This window comes from Hyperoodon ampullatus, assembly GCF_949752795.1.
Source record: "Hyperoodon ampullatus genome assembly, chromosome: 18".
Lineage (NCBI taxonomy): Eukaryota > Metazoa > Chordata > Mammalia > Artiodactyla > Ziphiidae > Hyperoodon > Hyperoodon ampullatus.
The window spans coordinates 56,979,701-57,007,481 of NC_136931.1; the positions used below are offsets into that span (position 1 = coordinate 56,979,701).

At 55.1% G+C, this 27,781-nt stretch overlaps 2 protein-coding genes across 2 annotated transcripts; both read right to left on the bottom strand.

Moving 5' to 3' along the window:
• Positions 1–2,186: 2,186 nt before the first annotated feature.
• On the bottom strand, positions 2,187–13,065 carry VSIG10L (V-set and immunoglobulin domain containing 10 like; the record flags this gene model as incomplete). The annotated part of the gene is made up of 11 exons (XM_079724136.1): positions 2,187–3,765; positions 4,236–4,390; positions 4,615–4,728; positions 7,209–7,502; positions 7,919–8,197; positions 8,627–8,881; positions 9,918–10,202; positions 10,361–10,654; positions 11,062–11,880; positions 11,962–12,095; positions 12,920–13,065. The coding sequence occupies 11 exons, from the start codon at positions 13,063–13,065 to the stop codon at positions 3,694–3,696; spliced, it is 2,847 nt and encodes a 948-aa protein (XP_079580262.1). The 3' UTR covers positions 2,187–3,693.
• A 2,214-nt stretch (positions 13,066–15,279) lies between these two features.
• ETFB (electron transfer flavoprotein subunit beta) lies at positions 15,280–27,428 on the bottom strand. Its single transcript, XM_079723857.1, has 6 exons — positions 27,311–27,428; positions 20,099–20,257; positions 19,779–19,937; positions 18,958–19,020; positions 16,627–16,785; positions 15,280–15,489 (listed from the first exon to the last, which is right to left on the bottom strand). Exons 1-6 carry the CDS (start codon positions 27,365–27,367, stop codon positions 15,319–15,321), a joined length of 768 nt encoding a protein of 255 aa, XP_079579983.1. The 5' UTR covers positions 27,368–27,428; the 3' UTR covers positions 15,280–15,318.
• Positions 27,429–27,781: the final 353 nt, after the last annotated feature.

Here is a 27,781-nt window from a genome sequence, read left to right on the forward strand (position 1 = left end):
GGGATAACGCAAAGTTATGCATCTTTCTACAGCCATTCTCGCCACCGTTCACCTTTCCGATTGTGACCCATCCCCGGCCACCCCACACCCCTCTCTTAGCTCAGGCTGTCAACTGGATCGCGTGTGTGTAGTGGGTGTGTGAGCCTGCACGCGCGCGCGCGTGTGTGTGTGTGTGTGTGAATGGGTGGGGAAGGGAGTTCAGCACTCTTCCCTCCTCGACACCCCGCACATCCACTGCCCCCAACCTTGCTGTCTCTCATCTCTGGCTAGAGGTAGGTATGGGGGCTTCGTGCCGGTAGCTGTGAGGAGAGGTTTTCCAGGCTCCCTGCTTTCCCAATATATGCATTCACACCACCTGCTCCCCACCCTGTTGAAAGGCTGTCTCCTGGGCAGGTTGGGAGTGGGCAGGGGCATCACGCTTGTCTGTCAAGCTGTCACTCAGCCTCTGTGAGCAGGTGCAGGATCTCCATCTTGGCTCTGGGCCTCCCTGCTGTCGGCCGGCCAGCTGCCTGGAGCCAGAGGCCCCATCGCTGGCTCAGCGGCCTGAGACCTTCCCACTCTTCCTGTCCCTCCCCACCCTGGACTTTCTGGCCCCCTCCCGGGCCAATCGGTGCTTCCATCCAAACGTCAGGCCGGTGCCCGTCGTCACCTGTCTGTCTCAGCGCTTTGCCCCACCCTGCCCCCACTCCCCTCGGCCACCTGCAGCGCCAACCAGCTGCCGCCGGCCCACGGGTGTGGGCTTGCTGGGCTACCACCCCCTGGCCTCTCCAGCAGCTGAACCTCCTAAAGGCTGACCTGGCCACCCTCACACACGCTCAGACACACACACACACACACACACACCAGCGGCTGTGACCAGCAAGAGCCCCCCGGCTCCAGCTGTCCTGTAGCTGGTGACCAGCTGTAGTTCCCCCCAGGATGGGCAACTGTTATCAGGAAGGGGCTCTGAGGCTGTAACTTCAGCTCTGATTGTAGGAACACCCCGCCCTGGCACACCACATCACACAAAGTGGGGGAGAGAGGCATCACACAGACATCCTGAGCCCAGACCAAGACGCCAAGTCACCAGCTCCAACTCCCGGGAGACCCTCTATAAACACCCACCCTGAACTACACCACCCAGAGCTTGGGAGGGGGAGAGAGGGCAGAGCAGGGGCAGTGACTGTACCTCAGACGGGGGCGTGGGCCCCATCCCACATTGTCTTCCATTCCCAGGGTCCGGGGGACAGGGAGGGCAGGGGGAGGGACGCAAGGGGGGGGGGGGCGGGGGGCCCTGGGGGCCGTGTGTTCCAAGTCATGGGGAGTGTTGAGACCACCACACCAATAAACGCCTTTTTCCAAAGTCTCCGCCTGCAGGTGTCACTGTCATTCAGGATACGGGTGAGTGGAGGGCAGAGAGTTGTGGTCATGGGTGGTGCCTCCCCAGCATCATTTCTGCCCTCCCTTTTCTCTCTGGTAGATTTGGAATTGACCCATTTGCAGAAGTGGCACGATTGGCTTAAGCCACTCAGCATAGCCCGTTTCCCACTGTGACTGGTTCAGAGGTGGGCACGTGACCCAGCCAGACTAATGGGAGAGTGGACACCAGAGCTGTGTGCATCTCCTAAGAAGAGAGGCTCTTCTGCTGGATCATGTGGCTCAATGGCGTGAAGTCTAGATCTGCAGGGTTCCTTTTCTCCATCGCATGGAGAGATCGTGGGTCTATGGGGATAGCCATGGTGGGGAAGACAACACGTGGAGCCTGAGAATGATAGAAACACTATGGAATGCAGAGTGGAAGGTCTACAGAAACTGAGTCCATATGATGACATCACTTGAGCAAGTGGATCAAAACTTACCTGATGCCCACATTCACTTACATAAGCAATAAAGTCCCATGTATGTTTAAGCCAACTCATGTTAGGCTTTCTGTTTCTAGTGATTAAAAAGGAAATGAAAATTCTAGCTGATATAGATGTAGAGAGTCCCGGTATCCAGTACCCCAGCCACCACCTTTTAAAAAAGATCCAAGGACTGTATTTCCTAAAGACCTCTTTCACCCCAATCTTTAACCAGACTCCTTTCCTTCCTTGAGACGGATGCTGGTTGCCTATACTTTAGTTGTTTCCACTTTCCTCTTTGCCCACCTCCCACGATACAGCCTGAGATATTTGGTTTCCCAGCCTCCCTTGCAGTGATGTGGCCAGTTTTTGTTCAATGAGACAACAGAAGTTTATTGTTAGGCTTCCAGGAAATTTTTCCCCCACTCATGAGAGGAACGCTGCTCCCTTCCTTTTGTCGTCAGATACAGTTGTGTGAAGATGTGAGCTGCAGCAGCCATCTTGCTATGTGAGACAATATGCTGACCCACTGAAGGTGGCAGAGCAGGACACACAGAGCCCAGGTACTTGATGGGGTCACTAAGTTGCTGAGTCAGCCTGAAACCACCTACCTCCATCTCTTGCCATCATTTATTTTGTTACTTACAGCCAAAAGAATCTTCACTGATGCACTCCTTAAATTTCCAATGAGAAACCCAGGTGGAAAAGGCACCCATCCTGCTGGGGATGGTAGCAGCAAGCCCAGTCCTTCACTGGCCCCAAATATTTGGTCAGTCAACAAATATGGATGGCCTGCTGTGTACCAAACTCTGTGTTAAGTGCTGAGGATAATGACACGGTCTCCACCTTCGTGGAGCTCCCAGTTAAGAGGGGGTCGGAGGCTAAACAAATAGTTATGTATTTAAGTACCAGGAGCACTACGAGGTGGTTCAGGGCCTCTGGGACCTAAACCCATGACTGAGGCACGTTAGGGTCATGGGTTAGGGAAGGGTCCTCTAAGATGGTAACGGTTACTTTTACACTTGAAAAATGAATGACATAGGGCTTCCCTGGTGGCTCAGTGGTTGAGAGTCTGTCTGCCGATGCAGGGGACACGGGTTCGTGCCCCAGTCCGGGAAGATCCCCCATGCCGCGGAGCGGCTGGGCCCGTGAGCCATGGCCGCTGAGCCTGCGCGTCCAGAGCCTGTGCTCCGCAACGGGAGAGGCCACAACAGTGAGAGGCCCGTGTACCACAAAAGAAATGAATGACATAGAGCAAAGAATGCCACTCCAGGCACAGTACACTCGGGGAGCAAAGGCCTGGAGGCAAACTTAAGTATGGTGGAGAGAAGCAGGGGTGAAACTTCTGGAAGGGAAGGTCAGAGAGGCTGACAGAGGCCAAACCACAAGACTTTGAAGGTCATGATAAGGAGTTTGGACAATATCTGAAGGGCAACGGGCAGCCATAGAAGGGCTTAAAGAGAAGAGGAATGCGATCTGATCTAAGATGAAGACCCTGGGAGCTGGATGGAGCGTGGCCTGAAGCAGGCAAACGTTGATACAGGAAGATCTTTCTAGAGAATGGAGGCAGGGCGCCCTCTCCAGCTCAGGGCAGCACAGCAAGCCCTGCCAGTCGGCCACAGATCCTGGACTGCTTGAAGGTTGTGCAAGCCACACTGTTAGGTCAGCAGGAGTCTCTCCTAGCCCAGGAGTCCCATCTCCTTAGTTGCACGAATACAAGGCGAGTCTTCTGCGCTGAGAGAGGGAGACAGGAAGTCCCACTTTATGGGTCCAACCTTCAATCACAGCAGGACAGGAGGTCCCCTACTGCTGCTGGGGTGAAACAGGAAGTCCCCCCAAAAAAGTCCTGCGCAGAGCAGGCCACTAGCCCTGGTCACAACTGCGTGGCTACCCGAGCAATCTTGGGGTCTCCACGTGGAAAGCTGACTGTCCTGGGACCAGAGGCCTGGAAGAGAAGGGAGGGATGGGAGACACATTCAGGGGTTATGTGACATAACTCACCCTTTTCTAGAGCTAGCTTGCACCATTCCAAAATTAGCTGAGTTCCCTCCGTTTGCAAGGAGGAAAAAATGTCTAGCCACCCTGGGGAGAGATAAGACATGCAACAACCCAAATTTTATGGGGAAGAAGACGTTCTATCCCACTTCGGAGAGAAAATGGAAGTTTTGCCAATTTTTATGTAAAAGAATGAAGGTGTTTTCCTGCATTTGGGGGGGGGGATTGGAATTTCGCACTTCTTTTAATATATATAAAAATTGGATGGGAAGTCCTGTCCAGCTTTTATATATTTGGAAAAAAAAAAAAAAGACAGGGAAAATCTACCAACTTTGTAAACCAGTAAGAAAATCTGGAGGAAGAGAATTCAAACCATCTCCTCTGCCTGACTAAAACACAAAAAGTACCACCCACACTCACTCGGTGGGCCCTGGTTGGGCTAGGGTCCTCCAGAGGAACTTCGAGGGGCAGAGGCTGTGGGGTCTGCTCTGGGGTCACGCTGTGCATCTTCTTTTCCGCTACGGTGAATACAGGGGTCAACCTGGGAGTATGCTCCTTTCTCTTACAAGTCTCTCCTGGGAAAGGGAGGAGGAAGAGAAATAGAAACAGTTGATTGGCTGCTCTGACATGCCCACCCAGTCAATGGCAAGGGAAACTGGGCTGAGAGGTGGAGCCTCACTCTGATTGGCTGATATGGAGGTAGGAAGGCAGGTTGGATGAGGTAACTGCTGCTGACTGGTTCAGATGCTGAACCAATGGGACTCTTTGTAGGGAACCTACCACTTGGTCACTCACTCACCTTTAAAGTGGCACAGATAGTAGATGCACAGGGTGAGAAGTGCCGCCAGGAGCGCCATGCCCAGTAGGGAGCCCAGGACGATGCCAGCGATGGCCCCGGGGCTCAGGGTGTGGCCTGGAAGAGACCAAGAGAAGGAGGATAAGGAGAGCAGGAGACAAATCTGCACCTGTTTCCTGAGCAGCGCCCCGCCCCTCAGAATCCAGGAATCTGGGACCCCAGCACTCTCAATTCATTTAACATTTCCTTAGTGAATGTGGCGTGCCTGGCATTCTGCCAGGTGGTGAAGATCCTTTGGTGAATGAACCAAGATACCTGCTATCGTGAGGGTTAATTTTAGGAGGGAAATCAGAAACGAATGTGCAAATAAATCACATAATTTCCGACTGTGCTCAGAAGAAAAAAATAAATGGGCTATGATAGAAATAATGGAAGGGGAGGTGATATTTAGAAAAGTTGGTGAAGGAAGGTCCTTGAGGAACGTTTGAGCAGAGACCTGGGGAATGAGGAGCCGGGCATGCTAAACAGGGGGAAGGGTGTTCCAAGCAGAGGGAACAGAACATGCAAAGACTCAGAGGTAGGAAAGAGTTTTCTGCATTCAATGAAAACTGTGGGTGGAGGACATGGAATGAAGGTGGAAGAGGTAAAAGATGAAGTTACAGGGATTAACAGGGGCCAGAGCCTAGGCATGAAATGCTTTTAAGCAAGGCAGCAACAGTGTGGTGGGATTTGCATAACTTCGGCTTCTACCTGGAGAATGGATAGTAAGAGGGCGAGAAGGGGCATATAGAGACCAGGTAAATGGCTGCTGCAGTCCAGGCAAGAGAGGATGGTGGTGTCTGAGCAGAGTGTAATGGAAAGAAGTGCATGGATTGGGAAAGCGTTTCCGAAGGAAGTGATGGGACCCTGCTGGTCTTTGGGATGTTGGAGGTGATGTCAGCACTTGGGTGGTGCCGCGTCCCAGGATGGGAAGACTGGAGAGTTGGTGGGGGGTCGGGGGGAGGGTGTAGTTTGGGAGAAGAAACCTCAAGAGATCTATTTTGGACATGTAAAGTCTGAAATGCCAGCTGGACATCCAAAGTGAAGATGTCAAGTAGGGAGGTGGCTTTTCAAGTCTGGAGTTCAGAGGTCTGGGCTGGAGATCAGACAGTTGAGAGTCATCTGAGTCTTCATGATATTTAAGGTGATGAGAGTGGACAGGCCACGCTGGGGAGAAATATAGGTGGAGAAGAGGGCTGAGGACTGACACATCCAATACTTAGAAGGTGGGGAGTGTTGCTGGTTGAACTGTGTCTCCCCAAAAACGATACAGTGATATCTTAACCCTCAGTGCCCGTGAATGTGACCTTCTTTGGAAATAGAGCCTTTGCAGATGTGATCAAGTCAAGATAATGTGCAGAGACTTCTTTCCCGAAGGCCACATTCACGGGTACTGAGGGTCAGGCCGTCACTATACAGTAGTTCCCCCGCCCTTATCTTCAGGGGATACATTCCAAGACCCTCAGTAGATGCCTGAAAACACGGAAAGTACAAAACCCTATGTATTCTATGCTTTTTCCAGCATCACTACTCTTGCGCTTTGGGGCCATTACTAAAATAAGGGTTACCTGAACGAAAGCACTGACATAGCATGACAGTTGAGCTGATAACTGAGACAGTTTCAAACAGGCAGAATACTCCGGACAAAGGTGTGATTCACATCCCAGGTGGGATGGAGGGGGCCAGCGTGAGGTTTCATCACGCTACTCAGGCACGCAATTTAAAACTTATGAATCGCCTATTTCTGAAATTTTCCATTTAATATTTTCAGACCACGGTTGATCCCTGGTAACTGAAACCTCAGAAATCAAAACCGAGGATAAAAGGGAACTACAGTATCTTTGGGGGGAGACAATTTTCAACCAATCAAGTCGAGATGAGATCAGGAGGGTGGGCCCTAATCTGATATGACTTGTGTCCTTACAAGAAGACAGAGGCGGGGCTTCCTTAGTGGCACAGTGGTTAAGAATCCCCCTGCCAATGCAGGGGACACGGGTTCAAGCCCTGGGCCAGGAGGATGCCACATGCCGCGGAGCAACTAAGCCCGTGCGCCACAACTACTGAAGCCCTGGTGCCTAGAGCCCGTGCTCCACAACAAGAGAAGCCACTACAATGAGAAGCCCGTGCACCGCAATGAAGACCCAATACAGCCAAAAATAAAAACAAATAAATAAATAAATTTATTTAAAAAAAAAAAAAAAGACAGAGGCACACACGGAGGGGAGGAGGAGGCTGCGGGAAGCTGAAGGCAGAGATTGGAGAGGTGCCAAGGATTGACCGTCACCATCAGAAGCTAGAAGGAGGCAAGCAAGAAGTCTACGCAGAGTCTCGGAGAAAGCATGGCCCTGCAGACACCCTGATTTCAGACTCCTGGCCTCCAGAGTTAGGAGAGAATACACTTCTGTTGTTTCCAGCCACACAGTTCATGGTACCTTATTACAGCAACCCCAGGAAACTAACACAGAGAAAGAAGGAAGATCCAACAAAACAGACTGACAGGAGGAAGCCCAGGAGAAGGGCTTCTCAGCCCAGGAGGAAGCCCAGCAGCTCCAACTCACCGGCGTGGTAGACCTGGCTTTGGGATGGGGTCCCTGGGTGGAGCCCCAGAAAGGGCAGGATACGAAAGACCCAGACCTGGGGCTTCTGAGGAAGGAGGGGCACCACAGCTGAGCGATCCTGAGGTCCGAGGGTGAGCAGGGAGATCCAGTCCTTGGACGCGGTGGCTCTGCTCAGGTCAGGGCTCTCCTGTGCCTGGATCTGGAAACTGCTAATCAGGGCCCCTCGCTCCAAGTCCCAAGTCAGCACTGCTGCATCCGGGGTTCTCTGCAGCCTCCATGAGGAGATAGAAGGTCCTGGGGAGGCGGCGGGGGTGGAATCAAGGTGGGAGTTGGATTCATGGGTCCTAGCAGGGAGAGGAAAGGGGGCCACGGGCCTGGACTCCTAGGTCCCAGGGGCAGAGGGTCTGGAGACCCCAACTCCTGGGTCTAAGAAAGGAAGGAACTGGGGGCCCAAACTCTTGGGTCTGAGGGCTTCATGGAAAAAGTGACTGGGGTCCAGGATTCCCTGATGGGTCAGGGATCTGGGGGTGGGAGTTCTAGGGTCTGGGGTCGGCGGAGGCCGGGGATCAAGATTTCTGTGTCCGAGGGAGGAGGGAACTGAGGGCCTGGACTCCTTGGTCTGAGGGAGGAACAGGCTGGAATCCCAGTCTCCTGGGTTTGAGAGAAGAGAGGGCTGGAGGCCCTGGGTTCCAGGAAAGGATGGGGCTCACCCGTGAGGGTGATCTCGTCGCCCACAGCACCCAGCGCCCCACTGCACAGCACGGAGTAATTTCCCAGGTCCAAGTCCAGGCTGAAGTCGTGGATGAGGAGCCTCTGCCCATCCTGGCTGAGCCGCAGGCGCCCCTGGCCTCCAAAGGCCAGGGGCTGCCTTTCCCGGGCCCAAGATGTTCGAGAAGGGGGGGTACAGCCAGAGGCCTGCAGCGCCACCTCCACCTTCCCTGACCGTGTCTCCTCGACTATCGGATGCAACAGCACCTCTCGAGGGGCCTCTGTGGGTGGAAGAAACCCAATCAAGAAAGAGAACAAGAGAACAAGTCCCGTGCCCTTCGGTGAATCTAATAGGGCACCTTAGCCAAAAGAGGAAGATCTGCCCTTTCACTCACTCCCTCATTCATTCATCTGATTTCCTTAACAAGGACTTAGGAAGTACGTAAGACAGGCCAGGTCCTGGCCTGGGAAACTCATATTATTCTCAACCATGTGTTGTTCTGAACACGTGGGAAAGTGTCAGCCCGCTTCCTGGGTCCAGGAAAGAAATTTTGGCCCCGCCCCTGCTTGAGGTATAGGGAAAACCTCCGACCTTCTGTAGGGTTAAAGAGAGAGGAAATCTCTCTTCCTGTAGTTAGGAAGTCCCCTTAAGTTCTAAAGGAGCAAAGAAATAGCCCCTCCTCCTCGGGAAACAGGAAAGAAGCTCTCACCCGGGGTGATAGTGCAGGTGCGCGTGGTCATCAGGTGGCGAGCAAGGCAGGTGACGGGGACGCCGCTGAGCTGGGGGTGGGCGGGGACAGCCTCCAGGAGCACAGAGGACACCACTCGCGCCTGGAAGCCTTTGGGGAGACCCTGGAACTGCAGGGAGGCGGCAGGGACCCCGCCGGGCCACGAGCAGCGGAAGCGGAGGATGCGATCCCCAGGACCCCCTTCGACTGAGCACTGTGGGGACCCGGGGGGCAGTTCTGTGGAGGGGAGGGAGAGCTCAAGGGGTCAGTCAGCTCTCTCCCAGCTCCCCTCTAGCCCCGCCTCTTGCGCGTTCACTCCACCCCTTCTTCACCTGGTCCCGCCCTGTAGGCACTGACCCCGCCCCGTTCTCTTGCAGACCCCGCTCCCTTTCCCCGGCAACTCCTGGGCTAAGTGGGCAGTCGCAGCCCCACTGACTGCCCCCCTTTCCGAAGGAAACTTCATCCTCCCACACTGATCCCTGTCCTTCCAAACATAACCCCCACCCTTTTTTCTAGCTCCACCCCTTCTACCAGGTAACTTTGGCCTCCCTCTTGGTTTTTTTTTGTTTTTTTTTTTTTTTAGCGGTACGCGGGCCTCTCACTGTTGTGGCCTCTCCCGTGCGGAGCCCAGGCTCCGGACGCGCAGGCTCAGCGGCCATGGCTCACGGGCCCAGCCGCTCCGCGGTATGTGGGATCTTCCCGGACCGGGGCACGAACCCGTGTCCCGTGCATCGGCAAGCGGACTCTCAACCACTGCGCCACCAGGGAAGCCCTGCCCCCCCCCCCCCCCCCTCTTTGATTACTCCACGAGTCGCCTCTTCCTACTGAACCCTCCCCTTTTCTGGACATCCCTGCCCTTCCTAGTGGGCCCTGCCCCCTTTAAAAGACGACTCTGCCCCTTTCTAGAATGATTCCACCCCTTTCTATCGTGACTCTAACCCCTTTCCCAGGTAACTTATTTCTCTTGCTGATCCCACTTACTGGTCCAAGCAACTTAGTCCCTTTCCTTGACTGCTCCTTCATCCCCAGGAAGCTCCGCCCCCTCAGTGCTGGCCCTGCCCCCTCTCCTGGCCATCCTCGCTCCTCCCCTTCTCTTGTGCATCCCCCCTGTTCCTTCTACTGGGATCTCCGCCCCTCCCTGCCGGCCACGCCCCACCACGCTCTTTCCCCCCCCCCCCCACCCCGCCCATACCGGCCCCCGGGTATCCCAGCCCCTGGGATCTCCGCCCTTCCTTGCTGACCCCGCCCCTCCATCCCACCCCGCCGCTCTCACCCGCCACCAGGAGTTTGAGCAGCGAGCGGCGGCGGCGGCCGGTGCGCGGGTTCGCTGAGAGACAGGCGTAGGCGCCGCCGTGGCCGGGCCGGACCGCGGGCAGCAGGAGGCGCGGGCCGGCGGGCACCGCGGCCTCGGCCGGGTCGGCCAGGCTCCATGTGATGTCGGCCGGTGGCCGCGAGGCGGCGGTGCAGCGCAGGGTCACGTTGCTGCCCGCGCTGACAAAGTGGGTGGGGTCGGCGTCGCGGTCCGAGGAGACAGTGATGACCGGCAGATCCGGGCCGTCTAGGCGGAGGAAGGGGGTCGGAACCGCGAGAGTCGGGGTCAACTGGGACTCCTCCAGGATTTCCGGAGACTGGACCTCCAGCCCTCTCCTCCCCAGGGACTCCAGGAGCCTGAGCCCTCAGATCCTTGTCACCGATCGGAGGCACCCCTGCACTCACAGAAAACAGTGACGTTGGTCGCGGCCTCCGCGTGGCCGAAGGGGCTGTGGACGCTGCAGGTATACCGGGCGTGGTCGCTGCGCGTAGGGCGCTTGATGAGCAGCTGGTCGCCCTCTACGCGGATCCGGGTTGGCTCCACTCCCGCAGGGTCCGCTGCCTCCAGGACGCGTCCGTCCCGGGTCCAGTTCAGCTCCCCGCGACCCGGCCTCCACCCCACACAGCGCAGCCGGAGCTCCGCCGCCCCCTCCTCGATCTCCGGGGCCTCAGGCTTCACCGACAACTTGGACACGGGCTCTGGGAGAGGGGGAACGGACGCAGGACTCGGTTCTCAGCCCCCTCGTCCCTTAGGTCCAGGGAGCCCCAGCCCCCTCCACCTCTTACACCCAGGACTTCGCCCCAGCCGAGGCCCCCTCTTAGCCCCAAGAGTCCTCTTCTTCTCACAGCCCCAGGAGTCCGAGTCCCCAGCTCTCCCCTCTCTGGGACTCGGGAGTCCGGGCTCCCAGGAGTTTTGCTCCCCAGGTCCAATTTCCCTCAAGCACCTGTCTTGACCCCCAGCTCTTCTCCCTCCCTCCAGCCCAGAAGTCCTCTCTCCCCTGTCTAGGAACCCCTTCCTCTGGGGCAAGAAACACATCCTCAGAACAGCAGTAACCTGCCCACAGCAGCCCCTGCAGCCAGCACTCTGGACCTCAGGGCCCACTTACCATATACACGCACCATGAACTCCCAAATCGGCTGGGAGATCCCGGCCCGGATGACCTCAGCTGTGTAGACCCCAGCATCCTGTAGCTGGGCAGAGGAGAGTTCCAGACTCCCTCGGGTCTGGTCAAATCGTAGGCGGTCTCCGTACGTGGGGTCCAGGCTGGTCAGAGGGGCCCCTGGCCCCAGGCCCCCAGTTGCCAGCACCTTGGAACCTTGGCGCCAAACCACCAGAGGGGAAGGAGGACCAAGACCAGGAACTGGAAGCAGAGGGAGCTGGATTTTGGTCCCCACCAGCACCTCAAGAGGGCTCCCCACTTGCGGGGATAAGCTTGGCCGGGCCCCTGAGGGAACTTTGGAATCCAGGCTCTGGGCAGAGAATTTAAGATCCTGATCCTCAGGGGAGAATTTTGAAACTGGGGTCTTCACAGAGACGTTAGTACTGGGGACTTGCCTGTTGGAAGCTGGGGTCTTAACAGAGGAGGAAGGCTTCAGGTTTGGGGCAGGAACTTGAGGACCCGAGTTATGAGGAACTACTTTGGAACCAGGGATTCCAGAGAAGGGGTTCAGCTTTTTGCTTTCAGCAGAAACACTGGACCGGAAGGACCCGGGCACATCCTTCAAATTCAGCACCTCAGGAGACCATTCAGAATGAGGGATATCAGCTTTTGAACCTGAAGACTGATGTGGAAATTTCCAGCTGGGGGGTTTGATGGAGGGAACTTTCAAACCCGGGCTCTGGGAAGAGCTTTCTGAGTCGGAGGAGAGATTGGTTCTCTGAATTCCAGAAGAGGCTTTGAAGGCGAGGACCCGTACCCCCGAGGCTACAGAGGAAAAGGAAGGGAGGGAGTTGCTGGGCTGCAGAAAAGGGAAATGGTGGGCAAGGGGCTGGGTGGGGGGCTTACCCAGCAGCAGGAAGAGCAGCAGAGCCCGTGAGGTGCCCATGGTGCCAGCTGCACCCGCGAGGAAACCGGGGCAAGACCCAGGGCCTGCACCCGTTCCTCCCGGGCTAGACGAGTCCAACAGGACGGATAGCTTCCTGGGCGGGGAAGGGAGCCAGATCCAGTGGGAGGTGCCAGGATCCCCCACCCAGATAGTATGGCTGAGACGCCCACCCCACCCACCCCACTTGTCCTCATCAGCTAGTCCTGTCTGAGGGGAGGCCCAGCATTAACCCCTGCACTCCCCACCCCCTGGGGGCAGATGGTGAGACTGGAGTCCCAGCTGGAAACTTAGTAACAAACTTGTGGAGCGGGGTGGGGAGGTGAAGTCAGGAAGACTTCCTGGAGGAGGGTCAGGTGAGCGCGCGCGCGCGCGCGCACACACACACGCACACACACACACGCGCGCGCACACACACACACACACACACACACACACACACACACACACACACACACACACACACACACACACACACACACACACCCGCGCAGCCAGCCTCCCGGCATCTGGTCCACTCTGTCCTGCCTACAGCTTCAAATACCCATGTCTGACCCTGCTCCTCCTCTGCTCTCCATGGCCCCCTGTTGCCCTCAGGGCCAAGTCTCCAGTGGTTATCTTCCACCCAGTTCTCTCTCCTGAGAGCCAGAACTGTGTCTCCTCAACCCCCAGGTCTTCACATGCCCCATGTCCCACTAAACTTAGAGTCCTCCCTCTAACCACACCCTCCTGCATTCTCCATCTCCAGTGCGGCTCTGCCATCTAGAGGGATGCTGGGAGCCTTCCTCCCTCGTTCCTTCCCCTCACTGCTGTCAGTCTCTGGATCCCACCCCTCCTGCCCCCTGAATCTCTCTGCTCCATGCCTTTCTCTTTCTACCAGCCAGACCCCAGCACAGGCCTTGACTTCCTCTGTCCGCTTGCCTAGCCTCCTCCCTCCAGTCCGTGGCCCCCCAGATGGTCCTTGAGTCTTTCTGCCCCCCCTCATCCCTCACAGCCCTCCCGTGGCTCCCCAGCAACTGGCCTTGGAAGACAACCAAGTTCCTCATCAGAACTTCCAGGCCCTGCATGGCCTACACCCACCCACTCCTTTCCCCCTCCAGCACTTCCTCTTTGAACACCCTGCCATTCTTAGGCCATCTCTCCCCTCCCAGCCTTGGCCAGGACAGTCTCCTTTGCCTGAGAGCTCTGGCTCACTCCCCCACCACCTCCAACCTGGCTTAACCACAACTTGTCCTTCAAGTCTCACCTTATCAAGAACGAAAATAATAATTACCCATTTGCTGTGGTCCAGGAACTGTGCGAAATTCTTCCCGGGCATTAGGCTGAACACTTCCAAATGCTCTGAGCTGGGTGTTTACAAACAAGGATACTACGGTTCAGAGACATCAAGGGACCTGCTGGAGGTTGCATAGCCAGAGGGAAGAGCTTGGTCCACAATGGTCAGGCTGCTCACTCCTCCTGAAAGCTTTCCCTACCACCCTATGCTAATAATGGTTATAATACAGAGTAAGCATTTTCTGCATGTCAGATATGGTTCTGAAGATGCTACATTAATTACCCTTCAAAACCCCATGGGAGGGGCTTCCCTGGTGGCGCAGTGGTTGAGAGTCCGCCTGCCGATGCAGGGGACACGGGTTCGTGCCCCGGTCTGGGAAGATCCCAAATGCCGCGGAGCGGCTGGGCCCGTGAGCCATGGCTGCTGAGCCTGCGCATCCGGAGCCTGTACTCCGCAACGGGAGAGGCCACAACAGTGAGAGGCCCGCGTACCGAAAAAAAAAAAAACAAAAACAAAACAAAAAAAAACCCCCATGGGAGGACTTCCCTGGTGGTCCAGTGGTTGACTCCGTGCCCCCAGTGCAGGGGGCCCAGGTTCGATCCCTGGTCAGGGAACTAGATCCCGTGTGCCACAACTAAGACCTGGCGCAGCTAAATAAAGAAATAAATAGATATTAAAAAAAAAAAAAAAAAAAAAACCATGGGGTAGGCTTTGTAGCTTAAAAATGGTTACAGGGCTTCCCTGGTGGCGCAGTGGTTGAGAGTCCGCCTGCCGATGCAGGGGACATGGGTTCGTGCCCTGGTCCGGGAAGATCCCACATGCCGCGGAGCGGCTGGGCCCGTGAGCCATGGCTGCTGAGCCTGCGTGTCTGGAGCCTGTGCCCCGCAACGGGAGAGGCCACAGCAGTGAGAGGCCCGCGTACCGCAAAAAAAAAAAAAAAAAAAAAGAAGGTTACAAATTCAACCCTCCTCCTACTAAGAAATAGGGTCTATCTCCCCCTCCCTTGGATCTAGGTAGGCTCTGTGACTGTCAGACCAACAGAGTACAGCACAAGTGGCCCTGTGCTAGTTTCTGCATCTAGGCCTTGATAGACTGGCATACTCCACTTCCCGCATTATAGAATACCCCTGCTGGGACCCAGCTGCCATGATGTGAGGAAGCTCAGTCATCCCAGTGGAGAGGAATCATGGTCCCTGGCCAACAGCCAGCTCAAGTCAACATCCCCAGCCAGCTTGCCAGGCACATGACAGAGGCATCCTGGACATGTCATTTGAGCCACCCAGACTGATGCTACATGGAGGAGAGGCAAGCTGTCCTCGCCAAGCCCTGTCCAAATTTCAGATGTACAAGCAAAATAAATGATTTTTGGTTTAAGCCACCAAGTTGTGGAGAGGTCTGTCATGCCATGACAGACAACCAGAAAATGGGTATTATTACTAACTCCACCTGATGGAGGAAGAAACCCAGGCTCAGAGAATAGGAACCTGCCAAAGGTCCTCTCAGAGCCAGTGACTGGCCAGGCTGGGAGATGAACCCAGGGCCTTGGGCTCTAGACCCCAGGCCCCCAACCACTACACCAAGCTCTTACTATTTCGATCGTCCACATGAGGAAACTGAAGATCAGAGACGGGAAGTAACTCACTCAAGATCTCACAGCTGGTAAGTGTGAGAGTGAGGGTCTAAAATCACCATGTCTGACTCCAGGACCCCGCTCTTCATCCTCACACTAGGTTTTGATTGTCTGCTGCTTGTCTGTCTCCCCAACCAGGACCAGACCTTCCGGCCTCATTCCCTCTTGTGTCCCAAGTCTCAACAAGGGCCTGGCACCACTGTCTGTGCCCCCTTCACCATGGAAGCTCCTCACAGGCAGGGGCCGGATGTGACTCCCCTGGCTCCCCAGGCTCACCCAGCACAGGACCTGGCACACAGGAGACTTAAGTAAATGTTTGTTGAATGAATCAAAGAATGGGTTTCTGGGGAATGAGTTAACAAAGACAGACGCCGCAAGAGTCAAGGTTTTATTGCCGGGTTTCAGGGAAAGGGCTCAAATGCGCCCAATCTCCTTCAGCTTGGCCACCAGGTCCTCTGTGGTCTCCACCTTGACACCGGCCGTGCGCTGGGGTGGGTCTTCCACGCTAATCACGGAGAGCTTGGAGGTCAGGTCCACGCCCAGGTCCCCAGCCTTGATCACTTCGATCTTCTTCTTCTTGGCTTTCTGCACATGGGAGGCCCACGGTTCACAGGGCTGCCCAAGCCCCTGCCCACACTCCTGCAGCCCCCTTCCATGGGTGCCATGTCTGCAGAACCACTCCCATTTGGCTGAACCCTTCTGGACCTGCCTACCGGCCAGGGCACACGTGACCTCTTACAGGGCCACACCTGGTGTGGACAATTCCTGCTGGCTGGGATGCCCTGGGGAGCCCTCCTATCGCGGGAGCCCACCTTTAGTCAACCGCCGTGGGAAGTCCTTCACTGGCTGGAGCGGACTGGCAAAGTCATTCTTCTGGCAATAATAACTCAATAGACTTTTGGCCAAGATGACCAATTGTACTCTCCCTGTTGGCTGAGATGATGACTCACTGAACCCTCCCTACTGCCTAGGATGACACACTGAAACCTTGCTACTGGCTGAGATGACTCACTTGAACTCACCTATTGGCTGAGATGACTCAATGAACCCTCCTTGTTGGATGAAATGACATACTGAACGCCCCCTGTCAGTTGAGATGACACACCGAACTCTCCATTTTGGCTGAGATGACACACTGAACTCACCCTATTGGCTGAGATGACACATTAAACGCTATTGGCTGAGATGACACACTAAACCCTCCGTATTGCCTGAGATGATACATTGAATCCTTCCTATTGGCTGAGATGACCCAAAGAACCCATTCTAGAGCCACGATGAACAGTGAACTCTTTCTGTTAGCCATGATGGCCTCAATGATGCCCTCCTACCGGGGGGAACCTTCCCTGACAAACCAAGATGACTTAATGAATCCTCCTTATTTGGCTAAGAGCACACAGTGAACTTTTCCCATTGGTTGGAATGACAGGGGAACCCTTCCTAGAGTCCAGTGAAGCCTTTCTATTGGCTGAGGTAACCAGCAAACCCTCCCTGTTCGCCAAAACAGCCACCCGCACCCCCCAACCCCGAAGCCTCACTATTGGCAGAAATGATTCAGTGAACCCGCTCCGTTAGTCAAACTGACCGGGTGACCCCTTCCTTTGGAGGAGACGTCCCTTGGGTCCTCTCTCCTCCCACCTGACCACCAGGGAGGCACTGGGCCTGCAGCACTCACCCATCCCCATCCCCGGGCCCCCAGTGGCCCATCTGCCAAGCACTCACCATGATGTTGGGTAACGTGGCGTAGCGGGGTTCGTTGAGCCGCAGGTCAGCGGTCACCACGGCAGGCAGCTTCAGGCGCAGGGTCTCCAGGCCCCCATCGATCTCCCGCTCCACTTTCACCTTGTCTCCTTCCATCGTCACCTGGGAGGCAAATGTGCCCTGGGGAGGGACAGCGTTGGGGGAGCACAGGTGAGGTTAAACCCAGTGCAGGCACAGAGCAGGCCACTGCTGAGTGCACAGAACACGGATGAGCCAATGAAGGAGAACAGAAGTGGGAGAGTCCCGCAAGGTGACCTACAGACATCGAGCTCAAAAACAGGAGGAAGCCACAAGAAGGGAACTCAAATATCCAGGGGAGGATCTTTCCTGGGACCCAGGGTGTAGGTCCTAATGTCCTGAACCTGCCCGTTGGATCTCCCTTCCTTAATGATAATTAACATGTATGGAGTTTGGGGCACTGTTCTAAGTGACTGTTGTTGTTTGTTTGTTTTTTTTTTTCGCGGTACGCGGGCCTCTCACTGTTGTGGTCTCTCCCGTTGTGGAGCACAGGCTCAGCAGCCACGGTTCACGGGCCCAGCCGCTCCACGGCATGTGGGATCCTCCCGGACCGGGGCACGAACCCGCGTCCCCTGCACCGGCAGGCGGACTCTCAACCACTGCGCCACCAGGGAAGCCCTAAGCGACTGTTTTAAGTCATCAGATCCTCATGGGAACTCTATGAGGTAAGTGCTATTATCCCCATTTTACAGATGAGGAAAACTGAGGCAGAGAGAGGCTCAAAAATGTGTCCAGCCTGCTTCCAGGCTCCATGTCATGGTGGCACTTACCCACCTTTCTGTCCCTAAGAGCTCCCTTTGAGGTCCCTCTGTTGAGCCAACGACAGAGCCTCCTGTGTACCTTGATCCTCGAAACATCCTCTGGGGCCCCCTCAGCACCCACCCTCTGGCCCAAGGCTCCTCTGCCTTTCAGTCCTGAACCACCATTTCCTGAGGTGACCTACACCCTCTCTGTCTAACCAACCTGTTCTCTCCGTTCACTTATTCACTGGACAAATCTTTCAGGTCTTAGTTGGAATGTCCCATGAGCCCGGCTCTGGGGATGCACCATGAACACAAGCGACAAGGACCCAGCTTTTGGGGGCATTTATCCTGCAATGAAGACCACCGGTAACCAAGTAAATGCACAGTGGCCACCAGCCACATGTGGCTTCTGAGCATGTGAAATGTGGTTAGTTCCATCGAGGGAGGGACAGAATTTTTCATTTTATTTCATTAATTTACATTTTAAAACCAATAAGCAAGATCCATTATCATGATTGTGGTGATGGTTTCATAGGTGTGTAACACATGTCAAAGCTTACCTAACTGTACACTTTACACGTGTGCAGTTTATTGTACAGGTCAGTTTTATCCCAATAAAACTGTTAAAAAAACAAACAAAAAAGGATACTTGATGCAGTTACTGGAAAACGTTTTAAGTCTGTTTGGAACAAGTTGGATGCGTGAATCTACTTTTTCAACAATGAGTATTAGGAATCTAAGTATTTCTTATAGAAATTGAGCATGTGAATTGAGATGTGCTGTAAATATAAAATACACACTGGTTTTCGTGACCTACCAAAAGCCAAAAGAATGTAAAATAACTCAATTTTTTTTTTCGTTTTTTCTTTTTTGGCCACACCACGCGGCTTGTGGGATCTTATTTCCCCAACCAGGATTGAACCTGGGCCCTCGGTAGTGAAAGCACAGTCTTAACCACTGGACTGCCAGGGAATTCCCAGCTCAATATTTTTTCTATTGATGACATGTTGAAATAATATTATCGATATGTTATGTGAAATAATATAGGATTAAAATGAATTTGGCCTTTTTAACTTTTTTAATGTAGCTGTGAAAAGCTTTAAATGACCCATGTCACTTGCATTTCTACTGGACTGGAATGGGAACTGTGGGGTTGGGGAGGGGGCGTGAGTACTTTCATAGACAGTGGGCAAGGCAGGCCTCTCTGAAGAGGTGATATCTGAGGAGAGACCTGGTGGGGAGTGAAAAGCCCTGAGGAGATCTGAGAGAACCCTGTTCCAGGCTGAGGGAACAGTCAGTGCAAAGGCCCTGAGGCAGGGCTGAGTGGTGTGGTTGAGGAGCAGCAGCTGGGGAAGCGGCATGTGAAGGCCCAGATGTGGCCTGGTGTCCTGGCTGTGCGCCCCTCCTTCCTGCCCACTGGAGTAGCCATCCTGCTTTACACCGGCCTCCCTTCAGAAGGGCAAGGACAGGGTGGCTGTGTTCTGAGCCCCCAGGCCTGGCCTGCAGCAGATGCTCCCCACTCCGGCCTCACCTGTGGCCAGTCCAGAAATCCGGCTGTCATCTGCCCTGTCTGGTTACAATCATCATCGATGGCCTGAGTGGGGAAAGAGAGAAGACTGTACAATGATGGAGCTTCTCACGTACCATTTGGGCCTTTCTCTAGAATGCAGGGTGGCAAATGTTTTCTCTAATGGGCCAGGTAGTAAATATCATAAGGTCTCTGTCACAGTCACTCAGCTCTGCTGCTACAGTGCACGAGCAGCCATAGACAATAAGTGTCTATGTAAACAAACGCAGTAGCGTTTCAATAAAACTTTATTTATAAAATCAGTGGTGGCCATGGACCACAGTTTGCTGACTCCTGGTCTAGAATGATCCCATCCCCTCACTTGGGCCCCGGGATAGGCAGTCACTCGTCCAGGAGTACATGAGGGCACCTGGCATCCCAGATGCCAAATCTTTGCCCGCTGTCTAAATACTCCAGAGGCCTCCCTCTAGCCAAACCCTATGCCAGTCACACTAGGGAACTAGATGAATGGCATCTGGGCCAATGAGAACGTTTTATCCCTGACCCCAGTGATTGGTTCAGGGATGGGCACAGGACTCCAGCTGGACCAGTGAAGTGCCAGCTATAGAAGCTTTGCTGGAGCCCTTGGGAAAGAGATTCTTATTTTTCTCTTGGGTTTGTTAGGCTGGTGGGATGTGAGCCTGGAGATACACAGAGTGAAGCCAAGACAGAGGAGAGGAGTGTAGAGCACGTGGGACTGGATCAAGCTGTGCCTGAAGCTCATTACATAACCTGATGATTGCTTTTTGGCTTCAGCCAGTTTGAGTCACGATTCTGTCGCCTACCTGCTTCCCCAGCAGCACCAGGTCCACCTTCTCCTTCTCTGCCAGCTTGGCCAGGACCCGGGCCACCTGCAGGGGACCCAGGCGATCCACCTCTGCAGCCGGCACCTCCACGTGGATGCCTCGGTCTGCACCCATGGCCAGAGCGGTGCGGATGGTCTCCTGCGGAGCAGAGAAGGGGCTTGACTTGGCTTCTAGCCCTAGGGGGACCCAGGAGCCCAGTCTCCAGCCCTCCTCCCTCAGACCCAGGAGTCCAGGCCCCAGTCCCTCTTCCCTTAGACCCGGGACTTGGGGTCCCAGCCCCTCCCCAGTCCCCCGAGCACCTGGCACTGGGTAGGCCCGCAGCTGACAGCAATGACTTCCTTCACCAGCTTCTTCTCCTTGAGCCGTACTGCCTCCTCCACGGCGATCTCGCAGAAGGGGTTCATGGAGTGCTTCACGCCATCCGTGACCACAGCCGTCCCGTCGGACTTCACCCGGATCTGCTCAGCCAGGAGGGGAGGTGGCAGGGTCAGGGGGAAGCGGGCGAGAAGGTGGGGGTCGGGAGGGGGGCGGTGGCCGAGACACCAAGCCTCGCGCAGGCTGGACGGGGACCACAGGGATCTGGAAAGGGGCAGGGCCTTGTCCAGGGTCCCACAGCTCCAGGGACAGAGAGCGTTAGAATTCACAGACGGGTGGAGGTCACCTTCTCACTCAGACATTCGCTGAGCACCAGGGACGTCTGCCATGCTCGTCCTGCTCTGTGGCTGCTCCTTGGGCCCGAAAGAGTGTTTCTCAAATTTTTCTTTACCATAACCCACTGCGAGAGGAACATGTTACAATATCCCCAAGTGTATTAAGAATGCACAACACACGTTTATACATAAACGTAAATACCAAGGCAATGTAAGGTTCGCTGATCGATTCTAACCCTTCCATTATACACCATACCCTGACATTTTCTGTTCTTTTTTTTTAAATGCCAGCCTGCCACATGGTTTTCCTGACCGACGCATGGTTAAGATCTAGTCTGAAAAACACTAGCATTGAAAGCCTCTCTCTGCCAAACAGGCTAAGGTCAAGGGCAAGCAAACCTCGTCTATTCCCTTCCTCACATGGTGAGTCTTCACTGAACACTGGCCCTGCGCTGGATTCCTAGGCACCACCGTGTGCAAGGCAGACAGGTCTGCTGGCCCGGGAGCTCCTGGTCTGGCACAGGGGGGCATGGCAAGAACAACTAACTACTGCTTCTGTTAGTTTCCCGAGGCTGCTGTGACAAATGACCACAAGCTTGGTGGCTTACCGTTTCACACTTCTGGAGGCCAGAAGGCCAAAATAGGTTTCGCTGTGAAATCAAGGTGTCGGCAGGGCTGCGGTCCCTCGGGAGGCTCGAGGGGAGAATCTATTCCTTGGCTTCTTCAACTTGGAGGGGCTGCCAGCATTCCTTGGCTTGGGGTGGCATCCCTTCACCCTCAGCTCTGTGCTCCATCTTCGTGCAGCCTTCTGTGTGTGTGTGTGTGTGTGTGTGTGTGTGTGTGTGTGTGTGTGACGAAACTCGACTCCTCTCTTATAAGGACTCTTGAGATGGCATTTAGGGCCCACCTGGGGAATCCAGGAGAACCTCCCCATCTCAAGATCCTGAACTCAGTCGGGACTTCCCTGGCGGTCCAGTGGTTAGGACTCCGCGCTTCCACTGCCAGGGCCCTGGGTTTGGTCCCTGGTTGGGGAACTAAGATCCCACAACCCACAAGGTGCAGCCAAAAAAAAAAAATCCTCAACTCAATCGTATCTGCAAAGACCCTATCTCCAAAGAAGGTAAGAGTCACAGGTTCCATGGATGAGGAACTTCATAGCCCAGAGGGCCACTGTTCCCCCCACGATCCTCTTGGTAGCAAACAGGGATGATAGTATTGGCCACTGCAGAAGCATCTCGCAGGAGCCCTGTTCTAAGCAATCACACGCATCCTAACTCATCAATCCTGGCAACGGCCCCGTGAAAGAGGAGCTGTCGCTGTCCCTGTGGGCAGACGAGGAAACTGATGCTCCGAACGGAAGTACCTGTCCCAAAGTCACACGGCCAGTCAGCAGTGCTCTGTGCCCCAAGCACTCGAGTCCCCTGCTGTACCACCTGACAATTCCTGAAGGGGAGTCCAGGAGCTGTGAGACAGCACGATCGGGGCCCGACCCAGTCTAACGTTGGAGGCTATCAGGGAAGGCTTCCCTGAGGCAGTGGCACTTGAGCTGAACCTGAAAGAGGAACGGGCATCGAGTAGGTGAAGTGTGAGGGAAAGTGCTGGGGGTGGGGGGGGAGCATGTGCAAAAGCCCTGAGGTTTGAGGAGTCCCAGGAGGCTGGTGTGGCCAGGGGAACACAGTGTGCCGTCAGAGAAGCTGGCAGGGGCTGAACCGGGGTGACAGGCACAATAACAGATCCTCAGGGTGCCCACATCCTAATCCCTGGAACCTGTGACTGTCACCTACATGGCAAAAGGGACTTTGCAAAAATGATTAAGTTTAGGATTTTGAGAGAGGGAGATTATCCTGGATTATCCAAAGTAATCACAAGGGTCCTTACAAGTGAAAGAGGGAGGTGAGAGAGCGTCAGGGTCCAAGAGAGCAAACGCTAGACTGCTGATCGAAGACATAAGAAGGGGCCACAAGCCAAGGGACGCAGGTGGCCTCCAAAAGCTGGAAAAGGCCAGGAAACGGATTCTCTTCTTGAGCCTCCGGAAGCCGTGCAGCCCTGCTGACACCTTGATCTTAGCCCAGTGGACTCATTTCAGACTTCTGACCTCCAGAACTGTAAGAGAATAAATCTGTTGTTGTGAGCCACTAAGCTTATGGTAACTAGTTACAGCAGCAATAGGAAACAAATTCAACTGTGCAGGGCCCAGCAGGCCATGCCGGGTAGCTGGGTCTTGATCCAAAGAACAACAAGGAAAGGTAAAGAGGTGAGTGGATCCAACTGAAGTTGGTACAAGGTCGTTCTGTATCTTGGTGTAGAAAACTGGAAAAATGGCAAGAGTGGAAGTGGGGAGACAGCTGGGCAGCTGTTGGTCACCGAAGTAAGAGATGACAGTGGTTCGGACAATCCATCCACATGTGGAAGTGGGTGGATTGGAGAGGTCTGTGGAGGTGAAACTGACAGGGTGCTGGGGGAGGAGAGGGAAGAGTCTAGCAGGACTCTTGGGTTTCTGGTGGGTACATCAGTACAGTGGGGGAGGATGCTGAATTTGGTTCTACCCTGAGAGAGAGATTGTCAGAGAAGCCTGGCTTGGGAGCCTGCACAGTCTGGCTCAGGACCTGACCTCTTTCTTCTCCTTGGCCGGAGCAGACCTGGGCTGACAGCAGGGACTCTCTCTCTGGGACTATCTCCCTGCACCTGTTTCTCTGGGGCTGAAGGATGTGGCTGTTCCTCCCATCCACGGGACAGAACTGAGATGGGACTGTGGGGTTCAGGCAGGGGTCCCCCAGTCTGGCTGTACCTCAGGGACCGGTAACATTAAAAGGAGGAGAAGAAAAAGGAAAAGGACAACTGTCACTTTCTATCACTGTTACTTCATTTTGAAAAAGTCACCTTAGCACCAACAGTAAGACTCAAACCCCAGAACTTAATAAATGCACTTTACAGAAAAAGCCATGGAGCAAACACCATGCACTGAGTCCATTTTTTTTTTTTTTTTCACTAGAACCTGGGCTGGGCATGTCACCCAGGATTTCCCCAGAATTTCCCAGACACGCCCCTGGCTCCACCCCTCACCTCCTTCCCTGGTCATCTTCCTCAAACTGCATCCCTCCTAACTCTCCCCACCCCCTTCCTCTGTTTCTTTCTGGAGCACGCCTGCCATATGACGTATGCTGTACTGATTAGCTGTCTTCTCCCCAGCAGAACGTCAACTCCATGAGGACAGGGATTTATGGGCATTTTGGTCATGACCACCATATCCCCAAGGCCTAGAACGGTGCCTGGCATGTGGTGGATGCACTGGAAATATTTGTCGGATGAATGAATGAGAATTTGCTCACAAGAGTAATGCATTAAAACCTGCACCTGTCCGTTCATCGAACACTTACTAAACAGCATGGAAACTAACAGGCCAAAGTCCTGTCTTTCATGAAAAAAATAAAATCCAAGATAGGAGTTTCCCCTTTATAAATAGGAAAGCAGCCCATGAGTATAAGCCCTCACTGGGAAGCCAGGGGGCCCAAGAGAGGGCCTCAAGCCTGCTCCGGCCCTGGCAGGACTCTCAGCCCCAGAATCCTGACCCCCAAGGAGGAAGGGATGCGAGCTCTCCAGCACCAGGGACCCGTGCCAGCTCACCTTCTCTGTGGAAGACCTTTGAAGCCTGAGTTGATTTCAAGCTTCAGAAACACGGTTTAGTTAAATTACGTAAGTCAGGACACTATGGTTGGCCTGAAAAATCAGTGACGAACCTTTTTTTTTTTTTTTAAATAATGATGTTTTATAAATTGAGGGAGATGATTCAGTGAAGCTTCCAGGCTTTCTCTGTAAGGTGTAACAAATTAACTCTCAACAGAAACAGCCAGAGGGGACTTCCCTGGTGGTCTGGTGGTTAAGACCCCGTGCTTCTACTGCTGGGGGGTGGAGGAGCATGGGTTCAACCCCTGGTTGGCCACATGCCACACAGCACTGCCAAAAGAAAAAACGAAAGAAGAAAAGAAAGAAACAGGCAGGCAGGCAACCTCCAAGGGCTTTATAGGCGTTAACTCATTTAACCGTCCGGACAGCCCAGGACGTTGGTTACTGCCACCGCCATCCTCATTTGCTAGATGGGTCAACTCAGGCACAGAGAGACCAAGCAGGTGACCATGGAAGGCCTCATAGACAAGGTGACTTTTTTTTTTTTTTTTTTTTTTTGCGGTACGCGGGCCTCTCACTGTTGTGGCCTCTCCCGTTGCGGAGCACAGGCTCCGGACGCGCAGGCTCAGCGGCCATGGCTCACAGGCCCAGCCGCTCCGTGGCATGTGGGATCTTCCCGGACCGGGGCACGAACCCACGTCCCCTGCATCGGCAGGCGGACCCTCAACCACTGCACCACCAGGGAGGCCCGACAAGGTGACTTTTGAGGAAAGTCTGGAAGGGAGTGAGGAAGCAATGCTGGGAGCACAGAGTTGGGTCAGACCTTGCACACCAGCACCCCCACCCGAAAGGAGCTGCCAGTCTGGGGGCAGGAGGTGACAACTGGGCAAACAGAGGATCTCAATCCAGTGTGGGAAGGGCTGAGACGCAAGCCCAGGGGGCTGCAGGAGCGCCCAAGGACAACACATCAGGGTAACCTGAGGGGATGGGGCGGGGGGGGTGCTTCCTGGACGTGGTGATGCCAGAGAATCCCTGCACCCTATTACAATCAGTGGGATCAGAGTCAGGCAGGACAAAGGAGAGATGAGAAGCAGAGGGGGGAGGGGGAGCTGGAAGGGCACCCAGGCAGAGGGCACAGCAGGGGCAAAGGCCCAAGGCAAGCAGCAGCCGGGTCTGTCAGTCAAGTATGAGCCGCTGGGAGGCACAGAGGGGTGACGGAGGGCCAGGGGCCAGGGCTGGACCGCGAAGGGGTGACGGAGGGCCAGGGGGCCAGGGCTGGACCACGAAGGGGCTCGAGCACCTGGCGGAGGGGCTGGGACTTTGTCCTCAGGGTGCTGGGAGTGGCGGGATGAGGGGAGGGGCATGGTCAGCCCTGGGGGCAGGAAGCCCCCCACCCACGCAGGCTGGGAGGGGATGGACTGGAGGGGAGAGACTGGGGAAAGAGGAGGAGGCAGCGGTGAGGGTTCAGGTAGAAGAAGATGAAGGCTGAACTGCTGCCGAAGAGGGAGCAGGTCAGAGAGGTGGAGAGGGCTGGGGGGGGGGCGGGGCTGAGAAACCGCCGGCTGCGGGAGACGAGGGAAGGAGGGCTGGGGCGGCGCCCGGGGTGGTGATTAGGTAGTTAGCAGCGTTTGAGTCACTTGTTTCAGACACATCCAGGGAGATGCCCTGGGGCACTGTGGAAGGGGCAGGCCCTGCCAACACTGCAAAAAAGGACGAGTTCACACTTCCCCATCTGGTACAAACGCCAGAGGCACCCGTGGGCCACGTCCTGGGCTGGGCAATGCTGGGACCCAGAGCTGAGTCTAATGTGAGCCTGTCTGGCGGGGGAGACAGACATGACCCCAGACATCTCAGGCCAGGGCCCAGGGTTGGGGCAGAGGGAGGCTATGGGAGCCCAAAGGGACAGTCAGAGTGGGAAGGAAACCAGAAGAACCGGGTCCCAGGACCCCAAGACGAGCTTGTCCCCCAAACAAGCAACACCCCTGCCACACGCTGCCAGAGCTGTCATTAGGCCAAGTGGCTGTGGTTGCATTTTGACCTGACTGCGGCTGCCTAGCCGGGTGATCCGGCAGCTAACAGAACCTCCACAGGCCTGTGTCCTCACCTGTCCAATAGGATTAATCATATCTAAACAGGGGAATTCCCTGGCTGTTTTTTTCCCAGTGGTTAAGACTCTGCACTTTCACTGCCCTGGCCAGGATTCAATCTCTAGTTGGGGAACTAAGATCCCACAAGGCACGCAGCATGGCCAAAAAAAAAAAAAATCTAGACGGTACTGAAAGGACTGAATAGGTTCATCTCCATCAAGGACCCAGAACGCTGCCTAGTGCATAGTAAGGACCCACTAAATGTGAGTTGTTAATGACTGCTTAAGTTTTCATGCTAGGGTCAGGCCTCCAGGCCCTGTACTGGGCAATGCTGGGGACACAGAGGTGGACTCCTAGTCTGATGCGCATTGCGGGGTGGGGACATACATGGATGGACAGTCACTGCCTTCAGTCTGGTTTAGGCCAACTATTGAGACAAAGTGGCTTGAGGGACTGTGTCTGATTTACCTCTGTCTGGACCAGCTTCTGTCTGGGGACAAGTCAGGCCCTCAGAGACCTTGCCCTCCACCCCTCTCATGGAGGTTGTAAGCTATACCACCAACTTGTCAGACTGGTTTTCATCTCTAGCAAACACACTTCTCCCTTCCCAGCTAGAGTCTCCTCACTTGCCCTGGGGCTGTGATAGGACCTCCATGACAGCACTTTTTCTGTGCTGAACAGTCAATTGAGTGTGCAAAGCAGCCGAGTAGGTGAAAGCCTGGATTGTGTGCAAAGCACTAGTTGGGATGAGGAGTCAGAGGGACCTGGATAGGAATCCCGGCTGTGCCCCTTCCCAGCTGAGTGACCCCTCTGTGCCTCAGTTTCTGCGTGTGTTAAACAGGAAGCATGGCTCCTCCAGCAGGTAAGAAATAGAAGGTAACTCGCCCTGCACACAATTCTCAAGAGAGTGAGTACAGAACTGGCGGAAGGGGAACGGGGTCATGACCCAGAAGGGCTGGGTTTGAATGAAGAGGGATCGGGCGTCAGAACCTCTCAGTTCTTGATCTTTGCCCTCAGGTGTGACTTTGACGTTTGAGGGAAGAGCTGCAGCGATCAGAGGTACCAGAAGACCCTCATACAGTGTGCGCTCTTGACCCCAGAAGTATACGGCCGCGGGGCTCAGGGAGGAGGGAGAGGGGGGCCCGGTCACCTTCACGGCGAAGTCGATGACCCTCTTGACAGCCACAAGCGCGCGCAGCTCCGCCATCTTCCCTCCGCGGCGACCCGCCGGGTCAGTCCTCACCGTCGGCCTCACGGTCCGGACGCCCCGCCCCCTGTCCTTCTCTGCGCCGGCGCCCCGCGCTACCAGCCAGTCAACCGCTGCGGTGCCCGCCTCCCCGCCCCGACAGAGGACCAATCAGGAGACCAGAGGGGAGGGCGGTGCGGCAGGCGGATGCAGGCCAATGGGGAGAGGATCCTGGGGAGGGAGGCGGAACCCGGAGGGCAAGGGGAAAACTGCTCTGTGAAGGGGGCGTGGCCGAGAACTAGGGGAAAGGTCTTGCGGGGGAGGGAAGCGCTGCCAGGGGGGAGTTGCAACCAGTCGTCCTAAGCTTTTCCCAGTGCCATAGGGTTAGCCCGCTCCTCTAGTTCCCCACCTCTTACTCGCCTCTCCGAGTCGCGG